Below are 21,920 nucleotides of genomic sequence, written 5' to 3' on the forward strand. Positions count from 1 at the left end.
AACTCAGGTTTTAGAAGATCATCAGCAGCCATAAGTTGTTCCAGAAACTTCCATGCTTCCTCCAGAGAAGTTTTAGCGCTTTACCCGTCATTAACAGCGTAGCTAGGCTCACTTTCTGTTCTCACAGTGACTGACCTAAGTTACTTTGGAAATCTAGCCTTCCAGACTAGCCTAGTTCAGGTAAGGCTAATTTTCAGGCCCACCTCAGCCTGAAAAATCAGTGAGATGATGGCTGTGTGTAGCTTTATGGGGCTAGGTAGCATTAGCTTAGCCTAGCATACATTTGAAGCATGTGACTTACCCTTAAAACACATACAAATGAGACTAACCAGATAAAGTGTGTTAAGTATTGAGCCTTAGAGGTGCTGGAAGGTGTGTTTTTGGACTTTGGACAGAACAAGGCTAACTGTTAGCGCCTGCTCTCCTGCTTTTTGCTAAGCTAAGCTAATCACCCACCGGCTTCAGCTCCACACTTAAAGGCACAGACATGAGTTACGATATTCTTCTTATTGGTTTTCAGATATAAAGTTATGTTCATTAAAAAAAGACTAAATCCTGATCCTGTTAGTGTGAGGTCATTACTAATAATGACAATATATTCTTAATTATTAACTTTTTCTATAGTTTTTAACCCCATATTATGACCTTCAACAAATTCATTTTTTTTAAACAGAGCTCATTAATTCATTTTTTAGAGTAATTATTATCAGAGATACACATGTATCTTTGTATACTCAGTGAAATGTATATCTGTGATAATGTTGTTTCTGCAAATATAATTTCTCTTTTAAAGATGTTTTCCTGTGCTCAAGATGTCTTGTCATGCCTTCGGAAACGAGACACAAATGCAACGCCGGTGAGAGACAGGTTTATTATTTGTCAAGGTTAATCCTGATTTCAGTGAGCTAGGATCACTGAAACCAGGCTTTTCAAAGAAAGCCATCATTTTCTAAGTCTTCATGAAACACCTCTCTGGTTCATGGTATTTAGCTGCACATTTGGAGTGAAAGTGCAGGCTGTTGAATTTGTCTAATTTTTGCATTTTATTCTGCTTTAAGGCCATAATCAGGCCTTCATCCTGGAGCTTGTGTTGATTTAGAGAGATGAGTCATGTCAGTCTGTTGTAGGTTAAACACAGATGTTCACTAATGTGTCAGCATATCCCAGTTTGATGTAGGCTTAGCTGTGATCATCAAACGACACTTAACCTCCGCCTGACATTGATGAGTGTGTACATGTGACGTGTCGTTGTGTCCCGGTGTTGCGACAGCTTTTGCATCTTCCAGGCCCGAGGCAGGAGTACCTGACACTGAAGGATGCTGTCCAGACACAGAATCTTAATGTGCCATTTTTTATTCCTCACTTCTATTGTGGATTTTCTCAACAGTGTAAAGAAAACAACGTGACACCTTGTAAGACAAAGGGAGTAACAATATGAGCACTGTGTGTTGTCTGCACTAGAAATAAAGATGTACTGTGCTACACAGCGTGAGTTATTGTTCTCTTTCTGTACAGGGCCGAGCTACCAGCATCAGAGTCATATTTCTTTTGCAGCTTCAAAAACGTCAAAACGTATTGTATAATTGAATAGTTAACAGTACAATTGAATAAATAAAATACAGAAAAGCTTCTACCAGAATGTTACATTTCATAAGTTAATATAATCATAAAATTGCATTCTTTTTGACACATTAATGTATATGTCTGAGTATGCTCTACATTGACAGCCTTCTCTCCCTTTAGTTCTATTGAAATTCTGCTGACTTTCAACAGCAATTATTATGGGAGGAATATTATACCACCTTAGTTATGTTGTTTTTCTTTTTTTAACAAACATGTCGGCATAATGTTAACTGACAACATGTTTCATTAGCTATCTTATAATATTCTAATATAAACTAGAAACTAAAGTATGATTCAGGTTTTTATGGTTTTATGGCACAACACAAGAGTGGTATATTAACATAATGTGGCAGATGGGCAGATCAGGAAGTTGAGTCATCCAGGTCATCAGCACCGGCCATGCATGTCTCAAACAGCACACACACACACACACACACACACACACACACACACACACACACACACACACACGGAGCATCAGCTTAACGCAAATTGTCACCGTCACATACTGTAGTTGTCACGGTCGTATGGATCAGTTGCCCAGCGTCTTATTAAGTGAGTCTGTCAAAAGGCTTATGAAGATGTTTCTGATTAGACTTGATTTAACTGTGTTGGGAAGTCCTCGGCTTCTTCCTCCACTGCATTGGGACTCTATTATTGTATGTTTTCTACCATGATGTTTTAGATCCGTGTGAACAATTTAAAACTGAAGCCTAAAGGCAGACCACGAAAGATGAGGAGGAATGAAACCAAGATGGTTGCCGTGTTGCTGATTTCTTGATGAAAAATGACATAACATTTCTGTCTGAGTTTGTTTGTTTCCTGAATTGAACTGAAACCAATGTTGAGTTGAGGGCACCGGTCTCCCTGCTGCAACCCCCCAGCTCAAGGTTTGTGATGCTGCGGAAAACAAGTCAGACTGCCCTAGGTTCAACATAAGGCCTGCATTCCTCCAATGACACACACTGCATCATATTCTCAGACAGCATTGTGTACAATATTTGTTTTCATATAAAATATATATATCATATAATAATATAATATTTTGTTTTGTTTCTGTTCTGATTTTATGTAAAGCGTCTTTGAGCATTAGGAAAAGTGCTTTACAAATCCCCTGTATTATTATTATTATTACAAAGGGATAATAAGAATAAGAAATACAAAATGTAAAGGTGGGGTAGCTAAGTTTGAGAAACCGGCTCGAGATCGCTAGAATTTGAAAATACACAACCGGAGAAAATCTGCCACTTCCTTATAGAGCCCCTCCTCCAACACACACGAACGCGCACATGACCAATGAGGGCACGAGATAAGTTTGTGCACAGATGGAAGGCTGACAGGCAGGTAGGCCATCCAGTTATTTTAGCCGGGCTTTTTACAGTATTACTGCTTCCACAGATGACATTTTTTTATGGATTTTTTGTCAAAGCACTTAAGATATTCATTGCTATCGGGATGTTAAGAGCATTCCATGCAATATAACAAAAAGTGTATCTCGAGCCGGTTTCTCAAACTTACCTACCCTACCTTTAAGTAACAGTATTAATTAAAATGTCAACAATAGAATTAGGTAAAATGGTACTAGATATATAATTAAATTATGAATATGATCAATATATATAAATACAATAAAGTGGTGCATTAATGAAAGATGTTTGTAGTGTAAAGTTAGCATTGTAAAGTTAGCATTGTAAAGTTAGCATTGCAAGGGCTGCATACACAAAAACCTATGGGATTTTTCCATTGGATTTTCAAAGTATTGCGGAAAATAAGATCTGTGGCCAACAACCGTTTATGATACTTACAGGTGTTGTTCAGCAGGATATTATCCACATATTAACACCACTTTTATAGTTGTTAAAGTGCAAATGCCATCCCCGGAAGAAAAAGCATTATAAATAAAAACGGCTATAAATAAACTACATGACATCTAAGTTTGTTGATTATTCAGTTTGACTTTTGATTGTTTTCATTTGTTTGACTATTTTTTGTTTTGATTAACTACGAGTCGCATAACATCAAGACATTACCAGAAGCCAGGCAGGTCATCACATCTGTAAGTAAAACTAATAAATGAAAAGATAACGCGTTAGAATTGTTTGTTTGGAAGGGTTCTCAGTGGCTAAAGGAAACAAAGGAAGGGGGCAACTTTACTTTCAACAATGTGACTGATAGAGAAGAGTGTCTCAGCCTCTCTGACGATGATAATGCTTCAAGTGGAGGTCTTCTCCATCCATCCATCCCCTCCCCCACCCCCTGCTCTCCTCCACAGCCACGGGCCACTGGCCTGAACCACTCCAGCAGCAGAGGAGTCAGAAAGATGATGCAGACGTCCCTGATGTGAACATGACCTATTTTGAAGCCGTACAGCAGCCTGCAGACCTGGCCTACTGCCTGCACCTGCCGACAGGACATGCTATATGCTACACACACATGCTACACACACAGATAAACACTCTGCATCTCGCTCTACATACCATGACTCATACCTGATTATTGTAAATGTTCTGCACAAACGTCTCTGCTGCACACCCCTCCCTCTGGGCACACTTCTGCAGATTATCTATGTTCATGCACAAAATATTTCATTCATTAGATATTTATAACACAAAATATTGTGGGTATATATATGTTTGATTCTATTATCTCATTTTATATTAATTTATGTAATATATTTATATCCACTTGTCGTCACCAGCATTATAATTTCAAAAGTACTATATGTATCATAAATATATAATGACAAAAAAATAGTTACAAATATATATATACAGATATATAATGCATGATAACTTGAGAGTGAGTATTTATAGGATATTCAATCATTACATCACTGCTCAACAACACAGTGAGGATTCTGTGTATTTTGTATGCATTACTGTCATGAAATAGATTCAACATTACATTTAAAATAATGACAAAAACATTGTGATTTCTTATGCACATCACCTCACATGCCAAATTGGTTATTTGTTTGCCTTATAACACAAAGTAGTTTCTATATCATATATGAAGTTTAGACGGTATTGTGTTAAATGTACTTAATCAATAAAATGCATCTATTACTTTATTTTGCTGAAGTACATGTGTAGCACCAATACAGATATCTTAAACAAGATCTTTAATAAAGGAGTCTACATCAGAGCCAATCCAATTCTGATATATTTCATCTTCAACCAAAAAAATAGTTCGTACAAAATCAAAGGATTACGCAATATATCAGGCCAATATTATATATGCTCTTCCCTTAAAAAATACTGTATTCTGCTTATACAAGTCGCTCAGTTTAGCCTTTTAGTTGAGTGTTTTCCGGTTTTATTGTATTCTATTCACACTTTCTATTTGTCTTAATTCAGAGAGCGATTGAGCAGGAGTTTTAGCGAGTCATTTTGTGTTCAAACTCAACAAGTAACAAAATAAATATTCTAAACAGAACAATGCAGAAAGGATTATATCTCAGGGAAACATTGTGAAGTCTAATTAGAAGTTGCTTTCCAGTCACAGTTTGAATGACCTCCAAGGTCAAATATATTTCATCATTCTCTTAGTATAAAAGGTTTTTATATACCCAGAGCTCAATCCGTATACTATGATAAGTGTGTTTTAAGCTTTTGGGAGTTTACATTAAAGTGGACCGATCATGCTATATTTGAATAATATAGTGTAGGACCATACCTATATAAGGCATATTTATACTTTTTTTTTTTCAAAATACCAAACAGATCATGCATTTTAGCCATGCCTCATTTTGCTCAATTTGACAATTTCTAGCAAGTGCAGATTCTGTGAGAACAGCACCACCTACAGGCCTGGCATATGTACTACAGCGTCTCCAGCGCTTTCGAGCGGCAATGGCCGTGGCTGTCTCCTCCTGATTGGTGGAGTTGGCCCAATAGCCGTAGCGCCACTGTCCTGACGTCAGGACAGTGTTCAAATCTGGATCAGTTTTTATCAGATCCGTTGCAGCCCCTTTTTTAGAGATTTGGGTATGGAGGAAAATAGAGAGGGTTGTGTTTTCTGACACTTGGTGAGTTCCCTGGAACACCGGGGACACATATTCATGTATAAAAGACGTACAAAAGTGCATTTTGCATGATAGGTCCCCTTTAAATGTCAGACGGGACTACGGTCAGAAATGATAAATCAACACTAATGTTTCTGTGCAGGGAATTCATTACATCAGAGGACTTTGGTTTATTATTGTTATGATGAGATATTCAGTTAAGTTTGCTGTTATCAATGGTTTTCAAATAAAACTAATTCACAGCATCTGTGCGCTCCATTGACAGTTCTTTGAAGTCCTCTATTAATACGAATATCTAGTTAAAATATAGTTTGATGCCAAAAAAAAATTCTGTGGTTATGCCCACATGGGATTATTGAGCTGACTCAGTCAGATGGGACATCCTGTAATCTTTTGTCTGGTGCTGCCCTCGTGTGGATCTTCTCAGCATCATCACTTTTAAACATCCATCAGAAGGACAGGCTACTTCATTATTCCTGATAAAAATAACAAGCCACCACAATAAATCCATAGGGTATGTACATTTATTAAAGGAGAGTGAACCACTAAGTTGAACAAAATAATACAGTACTCATTGTCAACCTGCTAAAGGACATTCGAGGCACTTTGCATGAGGAAAGACTGGGTAAAGATGTGGACAGGAGCAGTGTACTGTACATGATGGAGTTGTGTTTATGTACAAACTCAAAACAGATATCAAATATTATTCACGTTTCAATTTCGGCTCATACAACGGACAAAATTAGCTGATGTAGTAGTGTATCACATATGAGTGGTTTGTAGTTATCACAGTTCAGAACTCGTGTTAGAAATCCCATCAACTGTTTACATGTTATACCACCAAACAGTTCTTTGGCCTGAGAGCAGTGAAGAAACATCAAACTCTGAAACAAACTGAAATAAAAGCCAGAGGTCATTTGGTGTTAGCATCCATTTGGCTGTGATTGTTTTAAACTGCATTAGGGGGTGAGCTCCAAAATAAAAAAAACGTATAAATACAATGCTATTGTTTAAATTTGGAATTAAGGAACATTTATGTATTAACCCAATTTATTAATACATGGATGGTAATGACTAAAATGGAACCGTTAAATACCTGTTACTCTACATCCTGATATTTTATCTTAAAGTATTGTTTCTGTAAGCAATATTTCAAAACCATTTCCTAACCAGTTTGAAGAAAGAAATATCAACCAATTTTGAATTTTTGAGGATGACTTGAAAACTTAAAAACAAAGTTATAACTTTAATGAGCCTTGTGTCTTAAGAATGTACAGGCTGAACCTCAGTCACTGTCTTCAAGCAGTCTGTACAGAGAGCTAGGCCTATGCTGACTTGGCATATCTAAAAACACTCTGTAGCCGGGGCACTTCGCAGAAGTATTGGGTGGAGGGATACGCCGGTGTTCTTCAAGAAATAGTGCCAACTCCCCCTTAAACCACAACACAGATTTAATGAACAGCGTAAAGAGGGAGCTTTCGGGTGTAGGTAGAGTATTTTTGACTTCCCCTCTTTATGCTAAGCTAGGCTAACTAAGCTAACTCCAGCTCTGTAGTAAGGACACAGACATTTCAATCTTCTCAGCTCACTCTAAGTAAGCATATTTTCCATAATGTTTAACAATGTCTTACAAAAGAGAACTCCCCATAATGCTAGTGAAGGTTTATGCTTGTTTGGTTCCATTTGTAAGTCACAAATATGAGTGGAATGTAGATACTACACATGATACATTTGTAGGAGTGTTACATAAAATGATTTCAGGGACTTGACCTAATGTGGAATAAATGTTTGCTGTTGATGATTGTAGCAAAGATAAAGATGAACATTTAGTAAATGCTGGTAAAATGCAGGACCTGCTGAGGTCAGAACTTCAGTAATTTAGACGGGCTCCTAACAAGCATTGTGAAAGTATAAAAACATCAGTATGGCTTACATTGTTCAATCACTTGCATATTAAATAGAATAAAACATGAATTCCACAGATCCATCATCATGTAATACAATCATTAACATCCTAAAGAAACAAAGTCCCTGTCCTATCGCCATGAAAAAAGTGTCAAACGTAACATTGAAACAAATGTCCAAATATTGGACTTGATGGTAGGGAACAGATTAAATTACAGAATGCAAGAACAGGTGAGAGTTGATACAGAGTCCAGGGCTCCTACTACAGTAGAAATGATGACAGTTTTAAAAACAAATGTGACAGTAACTTTAAATTCATTACTAAAAGTATTTGATATAAAGATGAAATGTTTTTTTGTTCTATAGCAAACAAGCCACTTCAGATTTTTTACACACCCTAATGTATTCCTGTAAAGTCAAAAATGTTGTGATTTCTGGGGGAATCCAGCCAACCCATCCCATCATAAAAACCACCATTGCCCTTCTGACCCTCAGAAACATGTTTGACATTATTCTGGCTTATCCAGGTTTGGTTACCTTCCTAACAGGCTTTAAATGTGAAATAATTTCAAGTGTTGCGGTTGATTAATGGTATCTTAAATTAAAAAATAAAAGCAATTGGATTTGTTATATCATTATTACCAAGCCATTATTTTAACACCTGCTTTAATTTAAGAAAGGTAATGTTTGACCTACAGGAAATCAACAGGAAAATGTTTTTTCAACTTTTCAATAGTCAGTTTTTCAGACAAAGATGCTATATACTGCATGATTCTGGCTTTTAAATGAAGATGATTTGCTCCTTTAACTCGTTTGATGTGATAATAAACTTAGTATCTGTGGGATTTGGACTGAAAACAAAGACTAAGTTGTAGCCCTAGTTTAACCATTGTTCTGCAAAGGTATTTTATTAAACCAACACTGACGGCAGACTTTCAGCTCTAGTTATTACAAATATATGCTACAGGTTGGCAAAACCCTGACAAGGAAACTGTTATCTACCCCTGATGATAGAATAGAGTAAAATGAAATCGTCATTAATAAAACATCATACAAAATGTAATCATTTGGACCAGAACATTCTTCCATGACAAGCATTTAACAAAGGAGTTTTTATACAAGCTTTTAAAGTTAAGCAAATAAGATACTAAAGTCCCTTAAACTAGGCATCAGCTTACTTAAAATGTATGAGCAAAAATGACAAACCAGATTAATATGAAATCACCTGAGTAATTCAATCCAGCTCTGAATACTCCTGTCCCTTTAATCGAACTAGTGATCTTGCCACTCTCCTAATGACAGTGCACCATTTTCACAGTTCAATGTGACCTGTGCATGCATGATAGAGATCATGCTTACAGTACATCGTTTACCAGAAAATGCACCTATGAAAAGATAAACTATGATTTGCTTCAGAATATGTATTTACAGGAACACAAAATTAAACAAAAATCGTGTGGAAGGTCATTAAAAATATACAACTTGAACCATTTGTTTCACCCCAAAAAAGAGAACGTTATTCCACTCGGAGGTGATTTGAAATGTTCAGAACAGTTTATTCCAGTCTCTAGTTGCCTCCATGAGGTGTCGCTGGCCGTGGCCAATCCAATCTTCTTGGTTGTTAAAGAGCCTACCACAAAACCAGCAGTCAAACACCACAGGCTCTTGTCCACAACGTGGTCGAGGGTCAACTACCTCATACTTCTTTTTGCTCTTTTTCCTCAACTTCATTTTCAGGAGGAACCGCTCTCTGACAGAACTCAGAACTGGCCGGGGTCTTGTATCGTCGCTATGAGACGATGCAGCTTTGGTCAAGGAATTCTTCCATAGAGCTCCTTGCTCAGAGAGAGCTTGGATTGTTTTCTGAGATAGAGAGACTTTAGTAACTGCACCTTTGTTCCTGTTTACTACCTTCATAATATTGGCCACTTCGGGAATGTCAGCATCTGGATGATTGAGCACCACAACAGGTTGGAATCTACGAGGGCATTTGATCTGCTGGAGAGAACTGAACGGGGCAAGCCTCAGTGTCCTTTCTACTTCTTTGGCTATAGGCTTCCATAACAGAGTAGTCTCTTTCTCAGGCAGTCCTTTATTCGAGAGTCTTCTAGCTTTATGCACTGTAGCTGGAAGCTCGTCGAACAATGTTTTCCTGCGCCTTTTCCTTTGGCTTGGGGGACGAATTGGCCTTGGGGCTAGGATAGGTTTCTCTGCTTCACACAGTTGAAGCTTTACATTCATTGGAGAGGGTGAAATACAAGATTCATTGACATCTATCTGTGCAGTATTGTGTATTGGGATGAATTTCGTTACTCCATTGGATGAATTTGCATTGGTTTTGTTTGATGACACCAGAAAACACTGGGTCTGAGGTCTGGTGGCCAAAAACAAAGGTTGATTGCTTGAGGTGGGAGCGCCACTTGTGAGAAGGCTTCCTGTAGGACTGACAATTTTAAATATGACTTTGTTTCCAGTACTTTCACTGGTTTGGCTACACTGTGTTCCAGTCTTTGTCTCTTGGTTATTCAACCGTAATCCTGATTTGGGTGGAGAAATGTAGCGGAGCAAGAATGCCTGGCGCCCCGTCTGCAAAGTGTTGGCTTTATCTGTAGAGTTCACAGGCATGGCCAGAACAGGCTTTGAGTTCAGTGGGAGTTGTGTACTTTCCAGTCTGAGGCGAGGAGCACTGGGGGTCTGACCAAATGGAACAGACCTCTGTACCAAGTAGCAAGTTGGCTGTGTCTTTGCTGTTTTGTCTGTAGGTGTATTATGTGGTGTGCTTGAAAAGAGTACAGGGCCCTTTAACCCTTGGCTGTTGATAAGGTAGTGATTTGAGGTGGTGCCAACACCTGGTTGAACAGCAGAGAGAAGTGTTGTCCCTTTTTCAGAAGCTCCTGCCTTTGGTGCTGATGCACCTACCCTCCTGCCGTTTTCAAACCCTGGCTTCATATAAGATACGTTGATCTGGGGACTTGCAGAATTTGTTATCAGTTTGAAACCTGGAGTTGCCTTGACTTGCATGGGCATGGCAAATGTATTCTCAGTAGTTCTCATGAACACTGACTGCTTACCCTCTGGCAACTGAAGAAATCGAAGAGCCGTTTTTGTTTGTTTTAGAGAATCATTACTAGAGAGTTCAACTCTTTCCTTATTTAGTTGTTGCGAAATTATTGCATCTGAATGTTCCTCCACAAAATTGCCCAGGCCAGTTGAATTACTCTTTGTTTCTGATTGATTGTCAGATATAGGAATGCTATCCTCCTCTATTTTGATAATATTAAAGTCTTGGAACACTGAATCAGGATTTTCATCCTCAGTGGAAGGATCCTCAACACTACCTGTGCCCTCATCAATGTCACCATCTGGCACATCTTCTTGATCCGAGTCCTCTCCTGGATCTGGAGACTCTGCCAATGTCAACCTAAACTGTGACGATTCACACATATTTTCTTTGTCTGCTGAATGTTCCGACATATTGTGAAAGTGTTGGGTAGATTTGGGTGGAGTGCCAAATGTTTCCTTGGAATAATTGTGAAATGTAAATACTTCTTGGTTTGGGGAGTTTTGTGTGTTTGAGTTTTCTGAGCCTATAGCACTTTCTCTGCCGCTTCCTGTACTGGGTTGGGCTAACTCTGACTGATGTGATGGATTAGTCAAATGCTTAACATTTAGCTTGCTGTTGTTATGTTTAATCTGACTTTTACCTCTATCAGTTTTTTCTGGAGTACTCTGACAATATTGGTCATCATTGAGTTTATCTGCTTCTGTATCAGTCATTAATAACTCATCTGCAGCCCCACAATTCTCAATAGTTTCTTTGGAAACGTGTTCTAAAGACAATATTTCCTGAGCAACTTTTAAAGGTGAAGATAAAGTAGTGATCTTCCTAGCACATATTGGTGATGTATTACTGATTTGAGGACCACTATGGTAGGTTGCATCAGGTTTCAATGTCGCAGAGACTGAATTATTATCAAACTTGCTTCTCTCTGAGAAGGTTATCTGACTTGCGTGATTTTTTTTGCCTGCATGATCAAACTCATCAGTCATTGGGTATAACGTATCTGTACAAGTCGAAGACCTTCTAGGTAAAGGGTTAGTTTGCTCCTCTACGTCAGCTCTAGGTGGTGTGGAATCAATGTTGCAAACAGAAGTTTCTTCCTCCTCAATCTTTACTTTAACTGCCAGAATATCGTCCTGATCCATCTGTACGGAAGACCCACTTCTTGGTGAAAGAGCTAAACAATGTGATGTTAAGTTATTGCTGTTAGAGAATTCCCCATTCTCATTAGAGACTTTACTTTTATCTGACTCAGGATTTGGTGCTGAGCCAACATCTTCAACTAGGGAGTGGTTCTGGATGGATGAATCTTGCTTTGCTGTTGGTATTACTTTGAGTACTAAATGTTTTTTGCCATCAACCATCTTGAATCCCATCAATTTGGTAGTGCAGTTGGGGGGAAGAGAGATTTTATTCTTCACCATCAGAACAGTCAGTCCATTTGGATTGGCGAGATTGGCAGCATCAGAGCTTGGAGAGGTGTCACATTCCTGTAACATCTCTGACATTGACTGCTCTTTATTATGAATACATTTTCTTTCCTTTTTTGCATCCACCAAGTGGTTGGTCTCCTCAAAGGATATCTCTGGTTTGATTAGCCTGCCATTTTGGTTTTGACTCCCAGAAAGACAGTTTAGTTTTGATATCCTCTGAGCCTCCTGTGATTCACCACCCTTTTTCAACAAATGTTTTAAGCTTGCAGATGAATTTGCTGAAGTGCCGCTGTCTTCTAAAGCTGTCCATACATTCCGTCTCTCAGCATGCTCTTTGTGAACAGCTGCAGTGTGTTTTTTAAGATAGTCGCTTCTTGATGCACCATATCCACAGATCTGACAAGTGAAGGGGAATGTACACGAGTGAGCTTTCTTATGCTTCTGGTGAGCCTCTTCATTCAGGCTGATATGTCTGCATTTTAAACACTTCCAAGGACTCTCATTGTGATGATGGATGTGCTGGACGAATGTACCTGCATCCACAGTTGTAAACTCGCACCAGTCACAGTTAAACTGTCCATTTAGACTGTGACACATGATGTAGTGTCTGGTAAGCAATAGCAAAGAGTACTGAACATCGTTGTTGCAGAGCTCACATGTAACCAGAGTATTCCTGTGCTCAATCCGATGGCGTTGAAGAGCAGGGAACTCGTGTGTGGAAAAAGCACAAAGGTCACAAGGGTACGTAGGAAGGGTTCCTTTATGGGCCGCTCGGAAATGCTTAAGGAGATCATTGGGGCTATATGTGGAATCATCTTTACACACAGAGCATCCAAAGCTCAGAATCTTTCCAGAGAAGACAGCACCTTGCTGAGTTTTACAATGGGCCTTTTTAAGACTTTGTTTCTCTTTCTTGGAAGAACTTCCATGTTCCTTATTGGAAGATTCTTCGGCATTATTGAAGAGCGACCCATCTGCCACTTCTCTGAAATGCTTGTACACAAAGTCTTTGACCTTTTCTTTTTCATCTCCTGTGTTGCAGTTTTTCAGAGAATCAGTCAGTATTGTGAGGTCTTCTTCCATAGTTGTAAATCTACAGATATCTGGAAAGTAAACAAATAAGTTTTCATTAGCACAGTCAGACAAGTCCCACTTACTCTAAATGCATTTATCAACAAAAGGTTTTATGTATGTAGCACAGTGCACACATTCTCAGTCAACAATGACAAACTAAATAGCATTTACATTTTAGAAGGTGTGGAACAAAAGTGACAAATTAATTGAATGGCCTAAGAACTTTTTAAAATCAGTAGTGTCATAAATTGTTATCAAAAAGTCATTTGAAGCCCGTACTGGCAAACCCCTTAATTACAATACTTTAATAAGTGCACTTGGTTGCTTAACACCACTGAGCACACGGCAATACAGCCCACAGTGAGTGGCACAAAGATGGCTCACGTAGCCTGTATAGGCCAAAGTTGATTGATGGAGTGTTAGATAGTTTTACTATCTAACACTCCATCAATCAATTTAGTTATTGCCAATAATAATATGTATTTTGTTATAATGTTGCATATTGACTAGGGGTGTAACGGTATCCGTATTCGTCCCGTACCGCCACGGTTCGGACGTCACGGTTCGGTGCATGCAGTCACACGACGAATACGCCTTTTTTTTTGCGAGTGGGAAAAAAGTCTGTCACTCAGGGCAGTATCCATTACACTATATATAATCCAGGGGGCGGTATTGCATCTAAAAGCTGTTTGCCAGCCGCCCTTAAACAACAAATGAAGAAGAAGAAGAAAACACAACAAAACGAAAGAAATACAAGAAAAATTAAATGTAGTATTGCGAGTTCAGATAACGCACTAGGAGCTAGAAGAACCACCTACTTCTTTTAAATCAACTGTGTGGGAACATTTCGGGTTCCCTGTGGACTACAATAACGATGGAGTGCGAGTGGTGGATTGGACGAGGACGGTGTGCCGGCGTTGTTCGACAGCGGTGCAGTATGCTAATGGTAACACAAGCCAAACATGCTAAATCATATCAGAAGGCTTCACCCAGATTTAGTAATCACCTGAGCCCGGAAAAAGACAACAGCAGTTCAACAGCTTATCCCCGCTGTTTTTAAGAAGCCAATAGACATGAAAGCCGAGAGACCAAAATAAATAACGGAAGCTTTTGGCATATGTTTTTCAACGGCTATGCTGCGCCCTTATGCAATAGTAGAGGACCCCGGCTTTTATTGATTGTGATTGAAAGTGATTGAAACACTATCTTATTATTTATTTTGTAATATTTTCAAGACATTCTTTTTAGTTTTACAGCTTATTGAACCTTTTTGTTTGACATCAGCCATTATAGATAATATGGCCATCTGAGTGTGTGTGGTACTGTTTGTGGTTTGTTTTTAACTGTGTAATACAGTTAATTTTTCAAAATGTTAGAGTTCCTTATTTGTATACTGAAACTTGCACTACTGTTCAAAATAAATAAAAAACAAACCTGGAATTATGCATTTGGGACTTTTTTTGGCTTTTTCTTGTTGTACCGAACCCGTACCGAACCGTGACCCCCAAACCGAGGTACATACCGAACCGTGAATTCTGTGAACCGTTACACCCCTAATATTGACACACTTCCCCCATTAATGACCCCTCAAACTTAGAGGAAACAATTATCTTCAGCTCACCGTAAAAGCAAAATACAGATATTGAAAGACATGTAGTCAAAACTGAATCTCTGGTCTGCATACCAGCGTTGTCAGTGTAGGCGGAAGTGACACACGCTGCTTGGCTCAGAGTGCTGCCTGCTCACTGAAAGCTCAGAGAAACAAATGCCGCCAATCTGAAGACTAAGTCTCTCCTCCCTGCTTGCATGCAAATTATCTTCTCACAGACCTGTTCTTTAATCCCCATGCTAAGCTCTCAATTACAGTGCAAATCTCACTGAAAAAAGAAACCATTTGAGACCACACCAAACCATTTGCCTTTGTAAAGCCTCAAGCTTACCATGACATTACATTGACAGCTTATTGACCTTCACACACCTCATATCTATCTCCTTTGGGCTTGTGGCTTTGCTGGAAACTTGTACAGTTGCTGTTGAAAGTAAGACATTAAAACAGAGCTGATAATGTCCTACAGGGCCCAGCATGTTGTTCATTCAATGAACCGACCACTGCGACAGGTTTTTTTGCACTGAAAAACACAAGAGCATCATGCAGCTAAAGCTAAACTGCAAAGAGTGAAACAAGTTTTTTAAATAATGTCTACTGTATCGGGGGGACTGGCTCCACACATTATCCTTCTGCTATAGGGAAACATTGCTCCGACTTGTTTGTATTTCTTTAAACCAATTATGACTGTACTGGGTGGCGCTAAAAGCATGCAGAAAAAGCACAGATAGCGTTAGAGGGTTGAGAATGCTACGTGCAGACATTTTATTTTGAAGCACCCTTTCCTGCTGTATAGATTTTTATGCTGATGGGTCGCTACTTGGCAGAGAAAGCTAGCTAGCTTGCTCTGCAGCAGATAAACCTTCAAATGTAATTACATACAACTGAGCCCCGCCCTGTGGTTCACAAAAGTTGAATATTTTGCTGATGTATTTGAAAAGTAGAAAATGTTGAGTGTTTCTCTGTAATATCTTTAATTAGACTGAAAAAATGTGAGGCTTTTAAAAAGAAGATTGCACTGAGGGCACGTCATGTTTTCCAGAGGAAGATTTGACATGTTTCTCAACCTTTTCCCACAAAAGGCAACACATGACACATCAGGCAGAGATGCTCAGACAAAAGCCATTATGGCACCTCATGCTAAACTGCAGCTCGAGTAAATCAATACGGTCACAGCGAGACGCATGGACGATGAGTAGATAAAATCCAATATAGTCGATGTGGACAGCGTCACAGCCTCAGCTGTTGGAGCGTTTTATGTGACAGCAGGCTGAAGGGAAATCCAGCGAGGTTGAGCGCCTCTGTCCTGGTGCATTGTGATGAGTGTCCCTCCCTCACTATTGAACATATCCTACCATTCAGCACAATGTATCTTTGTGACTGTGGCTTCTCAGGACTGGTCCAGAGTAATGTGCATTAAAGCTTGCTTCATTTGCTATGGTCCCCTCGACAATGGGACACCATTAGTATCTGGCCCCAATGACACGCAATAATTAACGGTACCTAGAAAAATGAGTAACACCTTTTCAGAATTTTGCCTTCAACTTGGTATGCTTGGTATTTCAAAATGTCATGTAATTCAATTGAATGTGTGGTCATTTGTCTGTGGACTACAGCATTCAACAACTCTTTAATCTGTTATTACTTAAATTATAGCAACATTAAAGCCTTTTATTTGGAATATGATTAATTCTCTTGTGAATTTCCGTATCAATTGTTGAAAAAAAATGTGTTTGTATCTTGAACAATGTACATGCATGGACAAGTCAATAAAAAGTGGATAAAATGGAAACTTGATGATCATTTTGGAGGATGTAGTTTGTATTAGTGTTGAGCTGTAGTGCATTAAACAGAGATGCGTTTCTGCCATTCAGCCTCCCCTACACTTCCTTTTTGAGTATGCTGTTTCACCATGTAGACATCATGCAGAAACTAATTTGAAATAATCTAAACCTGCCAAACCCTATCCTAGAACATCAATATCCAATATTACAAGAAATGTAAGAAAAAACATTGTCACATCTGGTGTTATGTAGCCAGACAGTCTTTGAGATACTCCTTCCTTAAGATATCCATCCCAATAAAATGAGGGAGGCTGGAATTAAGCTTATGGCTATCACAGCATTAAGGACCTTTACTAGAAACATCTCCTTTCAGAAATAACTGCCTATCTTTTTTGTAAACTCTACTGAACACATTGTGAACAGCTTTGCACAGGGATTATATTTTATGTTTGTATTTAAGAAATCCTTAAATGTTTCAATGCTCTGAGCAGCAGAAACGTACGTACATCTTAAAAACACCAGAACTATATACATGGCAAGAAACCAACACTAGTGTAAAGTCGTATTTGTTGAAGGACATTTAAAGGGGTAGTACATCTAAATGATGTCTAAACAAGTGACAAATCATCAGGTCACTCAACTTAATGAACATATTTATTACAGATTCTTAGACCCACACTGAAGATGTAGCTGCATTGCTGAGGTAATAACATGGTAACAATGAATTTATTAAGCAGTTATTACCTGTACTCCTTTAGGACAAACTCACACATGAATGCATGTCGTGTCGAGGAAAAGCAGTCTGCAGCGTGGTCACAGCGCCTGTAAGACAGAAGCACAAATCACAACCTTACTTTAAATTCTCAAACTCTACATTTAACATTTCTGTTAAAACACAATGAACAATGTGTGGTATTTAAATAAACATGTCGTTGTTAAACAAGATGTGTGGAAATAAAACTATTCGTTTTTCAGAACTAGATTCGAGTGTTGGCAGCAAAGACTTTGTCTGAAACTAGTGTTATCCAACTCCAGAGCGTCTTAGTCAACATTCATTGAAATATAAAGATGCTATCTTTTCAAAAATGTTTCTATCCAACCAAATATTCTGCTTTTCTGGCTTTCTGCACATAAAGCCAGAAAAGCACATGTATTAACACGGCAGTCTAGCAGCAATCTTACGGCCCGTCCACACGGCGGCATGCATTGAAGCTTCAACGCTTCTTCCCATTCATTTTGAATGGGGTGACGTCACGCTTTGCCGAACTGCATTGTGGTTCCGTCGCTTTGCTTTGCTCGCGTTGCTCGCTTCAAAAGTTGAGAAAAGTTCAACTTTTGAAGCTTCGACGGAAGCGTCAGCCAATCAAATCATATGCCAGTACAAGCTCTAGCCAATCAAACCTCATGCTTGTGTGTCCGGGGCGGGAGATTCATGTGATTGGTTGTTGGTCGAGTTTCAGACATGCCCGCCGGCAAGCTTCAACGCACGCTGCCGTGTGGACGCTGCGTTACAGCACAAAACTTTTTTTCTCGATTTAGGTTAGAAACAGCATAAAAATATAACAACTCACGTTCAAAGATTCAATAGATAACATGAATAGAATCTTTGAATGTAAAAAAATACATTCTATACAGCCCTTAAGCCACATGAAAGGCGGTATATGCTGCCGAGTGACCTATAGTCCACTTACACATTACTAACTGTAGCTAATGCTTAAGATGTTGTATAACCTTTATATAATGCCTTCCAATGAGTGTTTCACATTTATCTGAAGATGACATGCCAATACAACATTTCCCTTAACATCTTAACAAGACTACATTTTGGCAGTCAGGACTCAAAAGTATCCTGTTGAGTTGTTGACCTCTGGATTTATAGAGCAGTCTTTATGACAGGGACAGGGATCTGTTTTGTTGAGCAGACATGTGCATGTTGGTGAGGTCATACACATGATTCTATTAGTTTAGAACTATTCCCCTGATCTGAAAGTGGCAGTGGCATTTGACTGGAGAATGAAAACTAGGTAACATGAATGTGTACAATCGAGGATTTGAATTACTTGTAATTGCTTTCCAAAACGTTTAATGAGGGAGGAGATACATGTAGCACTTTTGGTAGGGATCAAAGATACTCAATGAATTGTGGTGAGTAACACTAAATACACTTTTGTTTGTTCACAAGTAAATCGAGGGGAGGCGTGTGGCGCAGTGGCGGGTGCGTTGGTGTTCGGATCAGGGGAGTACAGGTTCAAACCCCACTGCAGTCAGCATGTCGTTGTGTCCCTGGGCAAGACACTTCACCCCAAATTGCTCCTGTGGGGATTGCCCACAGTATTGAGTATGTAAGTCGCTTTGGATAAAAGCGTCTAACAAGTGACATGTAATGTAATGTAAACACACCAGGTCCTCTTTAAATCTCCAATACATAACCAGCAATTCAGTTGATAACCACAGATTCATTGGTTATTTTACTTTAAAAAAGACAAACTGCTGAATGACATGCCTACAATTTGAGGAATAACTGCCTTTAAATAAAAGCATTTAAAATGAAAGATTATCAGCAACATTAATTGTTAAGTCGCCCTTGGCTTTTGAAAGTGTTCGGGTTTTTTTGTCTACCTTAAGTATTTACGTGTGTATTGCCATAAAGGTACATACAGATATTCATTCTAAAAAGTGTTATTGACCAGCTTTCACCTATTTAATCATAGTCATTTCAAAGCAAGAACAGGAAAACACCCTGTATAAGATCACCCTTATACTTACAAGTGAGACAAGCTGCAAAGTTAAATACATTTTTTTTAAAAGAAGCTGCATTGATATGCATTCAGGGATATAAGCCTTAAACAATCAAAACAAAAAGAAAACTCAGACACTGTCTAACAAACAATGGAAGCAGAACCAGAGGCAAGGATTATTTTTAACGGCAAACATTACAGTAGTTTACCTTGTAACAATCTACATTACCCACAATGCAACAGACAACAAACAGTGAGGTCAGAGATTGGCCATGTATTGAGGATAGCAGGTAACCTTCTACCTGCAGAAAAGGCGCTACAACGGTACAGTACGCTCACATCCTCCTCACTGCAGTGTCCTTTTCTTTCAAACTTGTAGTCTTTCATTCCAACTGTCCAGACTTAAAGGGGACCTATCATGCAAAATGCACTTTTGTACGTCTTTTATACATGAATATGTGTCCCCGGTGTTCCAGGGAACTCACCAAGTGTCAGAAAACACAACCCTCTCTATTTTCCTCCATACCCAAATCTCTAAAAAAGGGGCTGCAACACGGCCACGGCCATTGCCATTCGAAAGCGCTGGAGACGCTGTAGTACATATGCCAGGCCTGTAGGTGGTGCTGTTCTCACAGAATCAGCCCTTGCAAAAACAGGGGTAAAAAAGTGCAAATTGAGCGAAATGAGGCATGGTTAAAATGCATGATCTGTTTGGTATTTTGAAAAAATAAAAAGTATAAATATGCCTTATATAGGTATGGTCCTACCCTATATTATTATAATATAGCATCATAGGTCCACTTTAAGTCAGATCATTTGGACCTCTCATCAGACTTCTCACTGCTCCCTCTGGAGACAAGTATTGCTTTAAACTAAAGCATACACAACTACCCCAGCAATTGGAAAAGGCATAACAACAAAACATTATATTGAGTAATTCATAAAATGATCCGAGAAATTAAATGACAATATAAAAACAAAAATGTGTTGATCAATTAAATGTGCAGTGTTGTTTTTCATGTTTTTCAACAGAGTAACTTTTACACCTTTCTTAGATGGCAAACATGAATTCCATTGAATAGATCATGACACATAGAGGTAAAATCGTGATAACTGAAAATCAACCCATACAAATGTTTTAACACGCAGGATTTCTCCTATATGCCATAACATGTCTAATCACATAAGCAACATGTAACAGGGCTTGATCTTTAAACATAGTGTAGATAACCAGGTCATGTCAACAGTACGCTTATAAAGTATTAATGTTGGTCAGCAGGGGCTCTGCAATAGCCTAGACTCCATATGTATCAGTCAGCTGTCACCGCTGTGGATCCAGGGAAGCCATGTTGGAGGAAAAAATGGCTGCCATGATTTAATGACTTATCAGCAGCAGCTCATTCAACATAAGAACGTATACTATCTGCTAACAACGTCTTCACAAACACTTTGGCTAACTTAAACAATGTATATTAATAACGTAATCTACTTGAAAACACTATAAACAGCTTACAAATAAAACTCAACTATTATTCTTTGTAATAAACTGTATATATGAAATGATGTGTTTAATGAAAGTGAGCAGGACTGTAGGGAACACCTGGAGTGCAGACAGGTATGCTACACCATCTGCATGCATCAGATATAAATGAAGCTTGGAGATGAAAAGTAAAGTTGCTTCGTCTCATAACTGTAACCCCACTCAGCCTTAGGAACATTAACATCACACAGGGACAACTACAACATGTTACAAACACGCGAATCTCAGCCTCCACTTCACTATTTGATATCTTTCTTCTAAATTAATGTGTGTTCACTTCTTCGAGTGACTTGCTCCATAGTCGCTAAGTTTAGGAAACGGGAGGGAACGCTGCATCAGTGGGAGAATGAAAGGCTGTAGACAGACAGCAACAAAGGACTGTACAATGTACGCTGCCGTATTTTATTTCACTGTGGCATTTTATATCTCGATACGTGGATAACATGTGAGACACTTTGCGAAAATGTTCGTGTCTGTTGAGTTTAATAAGCAGTTATTTTACACCAAAATAAAAAGCCCCCACCCACGCGAAGACATTTAAAGTTACGGAAAAGGTGTTGTTTCTTACTAGGAACTCGATGGAAGTTCAGGTGGTGTCCCGTCAACGACCGACATTATGAGAAGGAGGTTAATGTGTAAAAAACACACAGGAAAAACATTTGCCTTCCTTCTCTCCTCTCTATGGATCCACAGCGACGGCGGCCATGACAGTCCATCCGGGTACTGATGTGCTCTTGACACTCATGAAGAAGCGGATGAATATGCATTGCTTGACAAATACCAAAGTAGTGCCGTGAAGGACATTTTGTCGTAGGAAACACAGTTAAAACAACTTTTACTGAACTGGAAATATATTCTGTTTAACGCCCATAACAACCTGACGGTGTTTTGCAGCATGAGCGCTACGTCATTCTGTGCCTGTGTGTGTGTGTGTGTGTGTGTGTGTGTGTGTGTGTGTGTGTGTGTGTGTGTGTGTGTGTGTGTGTGTGTGTGTGTGTGTGTGTGTGTGTGTGTGTGTGTGTGTGTGTGTCCTAGGTGGAAGAACAAGCAATGAGCAGCAATGGCGGATACGCCATTTCCTTTTGAATGCGTTTGGCTACATCTTGGCTGATATGGTTTTGTTGATCCCTGA

The 21,920-nt window shown here is 39.0% G+C and overlaps 1 protein-coding gene across 1 annotated transcript; it reads right to left on the reverse strand.

The window, feature by feature from the left end:
- Window positions 1-6,153: 6,153 nt before the first annotated feature.
- On the reverse strand, window positions 6,154-21,692 carry si:ch211-214e3.5 (zinc finger protein 518A). Its single transcript, XM_034119729.1, has 3 exons — window positions 21,357-21,692; window positions 17,255-17,332; window positions 6,154-13,149 (listed from the first exon to the last, which is right to left on the reverse strand). Exon 3 carries the CDS (start codon window positions 13,127-13,129, stop codon window positions 9,098-9,100), a length of 4,032 nt encoding a protein of 1,343 aa, XP_033975620.1. The 5' UTR covers window positions 13,130-13,149; window positions 17,255-17,332; window positions 21,357-21,692; the 3' UTR covers window positions 6,154-9,097.
- Window positions 21,693-21,920: the final 228 nt, after the last annotated feature.

This window comes from Trematomus bernacchii, unplaced genomic scaffold (assembly GCF_902827165.1).
Source record: "Trematomus bernacchii unplaced genomic scaffold, fTreBer1.1, whole genome shotgun sequence".
Taxonomy (NCBI): Eukaryota; Metazoa; Chordata; class Actinopteri; order Perciformes; family Nototheniidae; genus Trematomus; species Trematomus bernacchii.

What these genes read in the sequence shown, in the direction of transcription:
- si:ch211-214e3.5 (XM_034119729.1), bottom strand. Translation starts at nt 13,129, where the DNA reads ATGGAAGAAGACCTCACAATACTGACTGATTCTCTGAAAAACTGCAAC.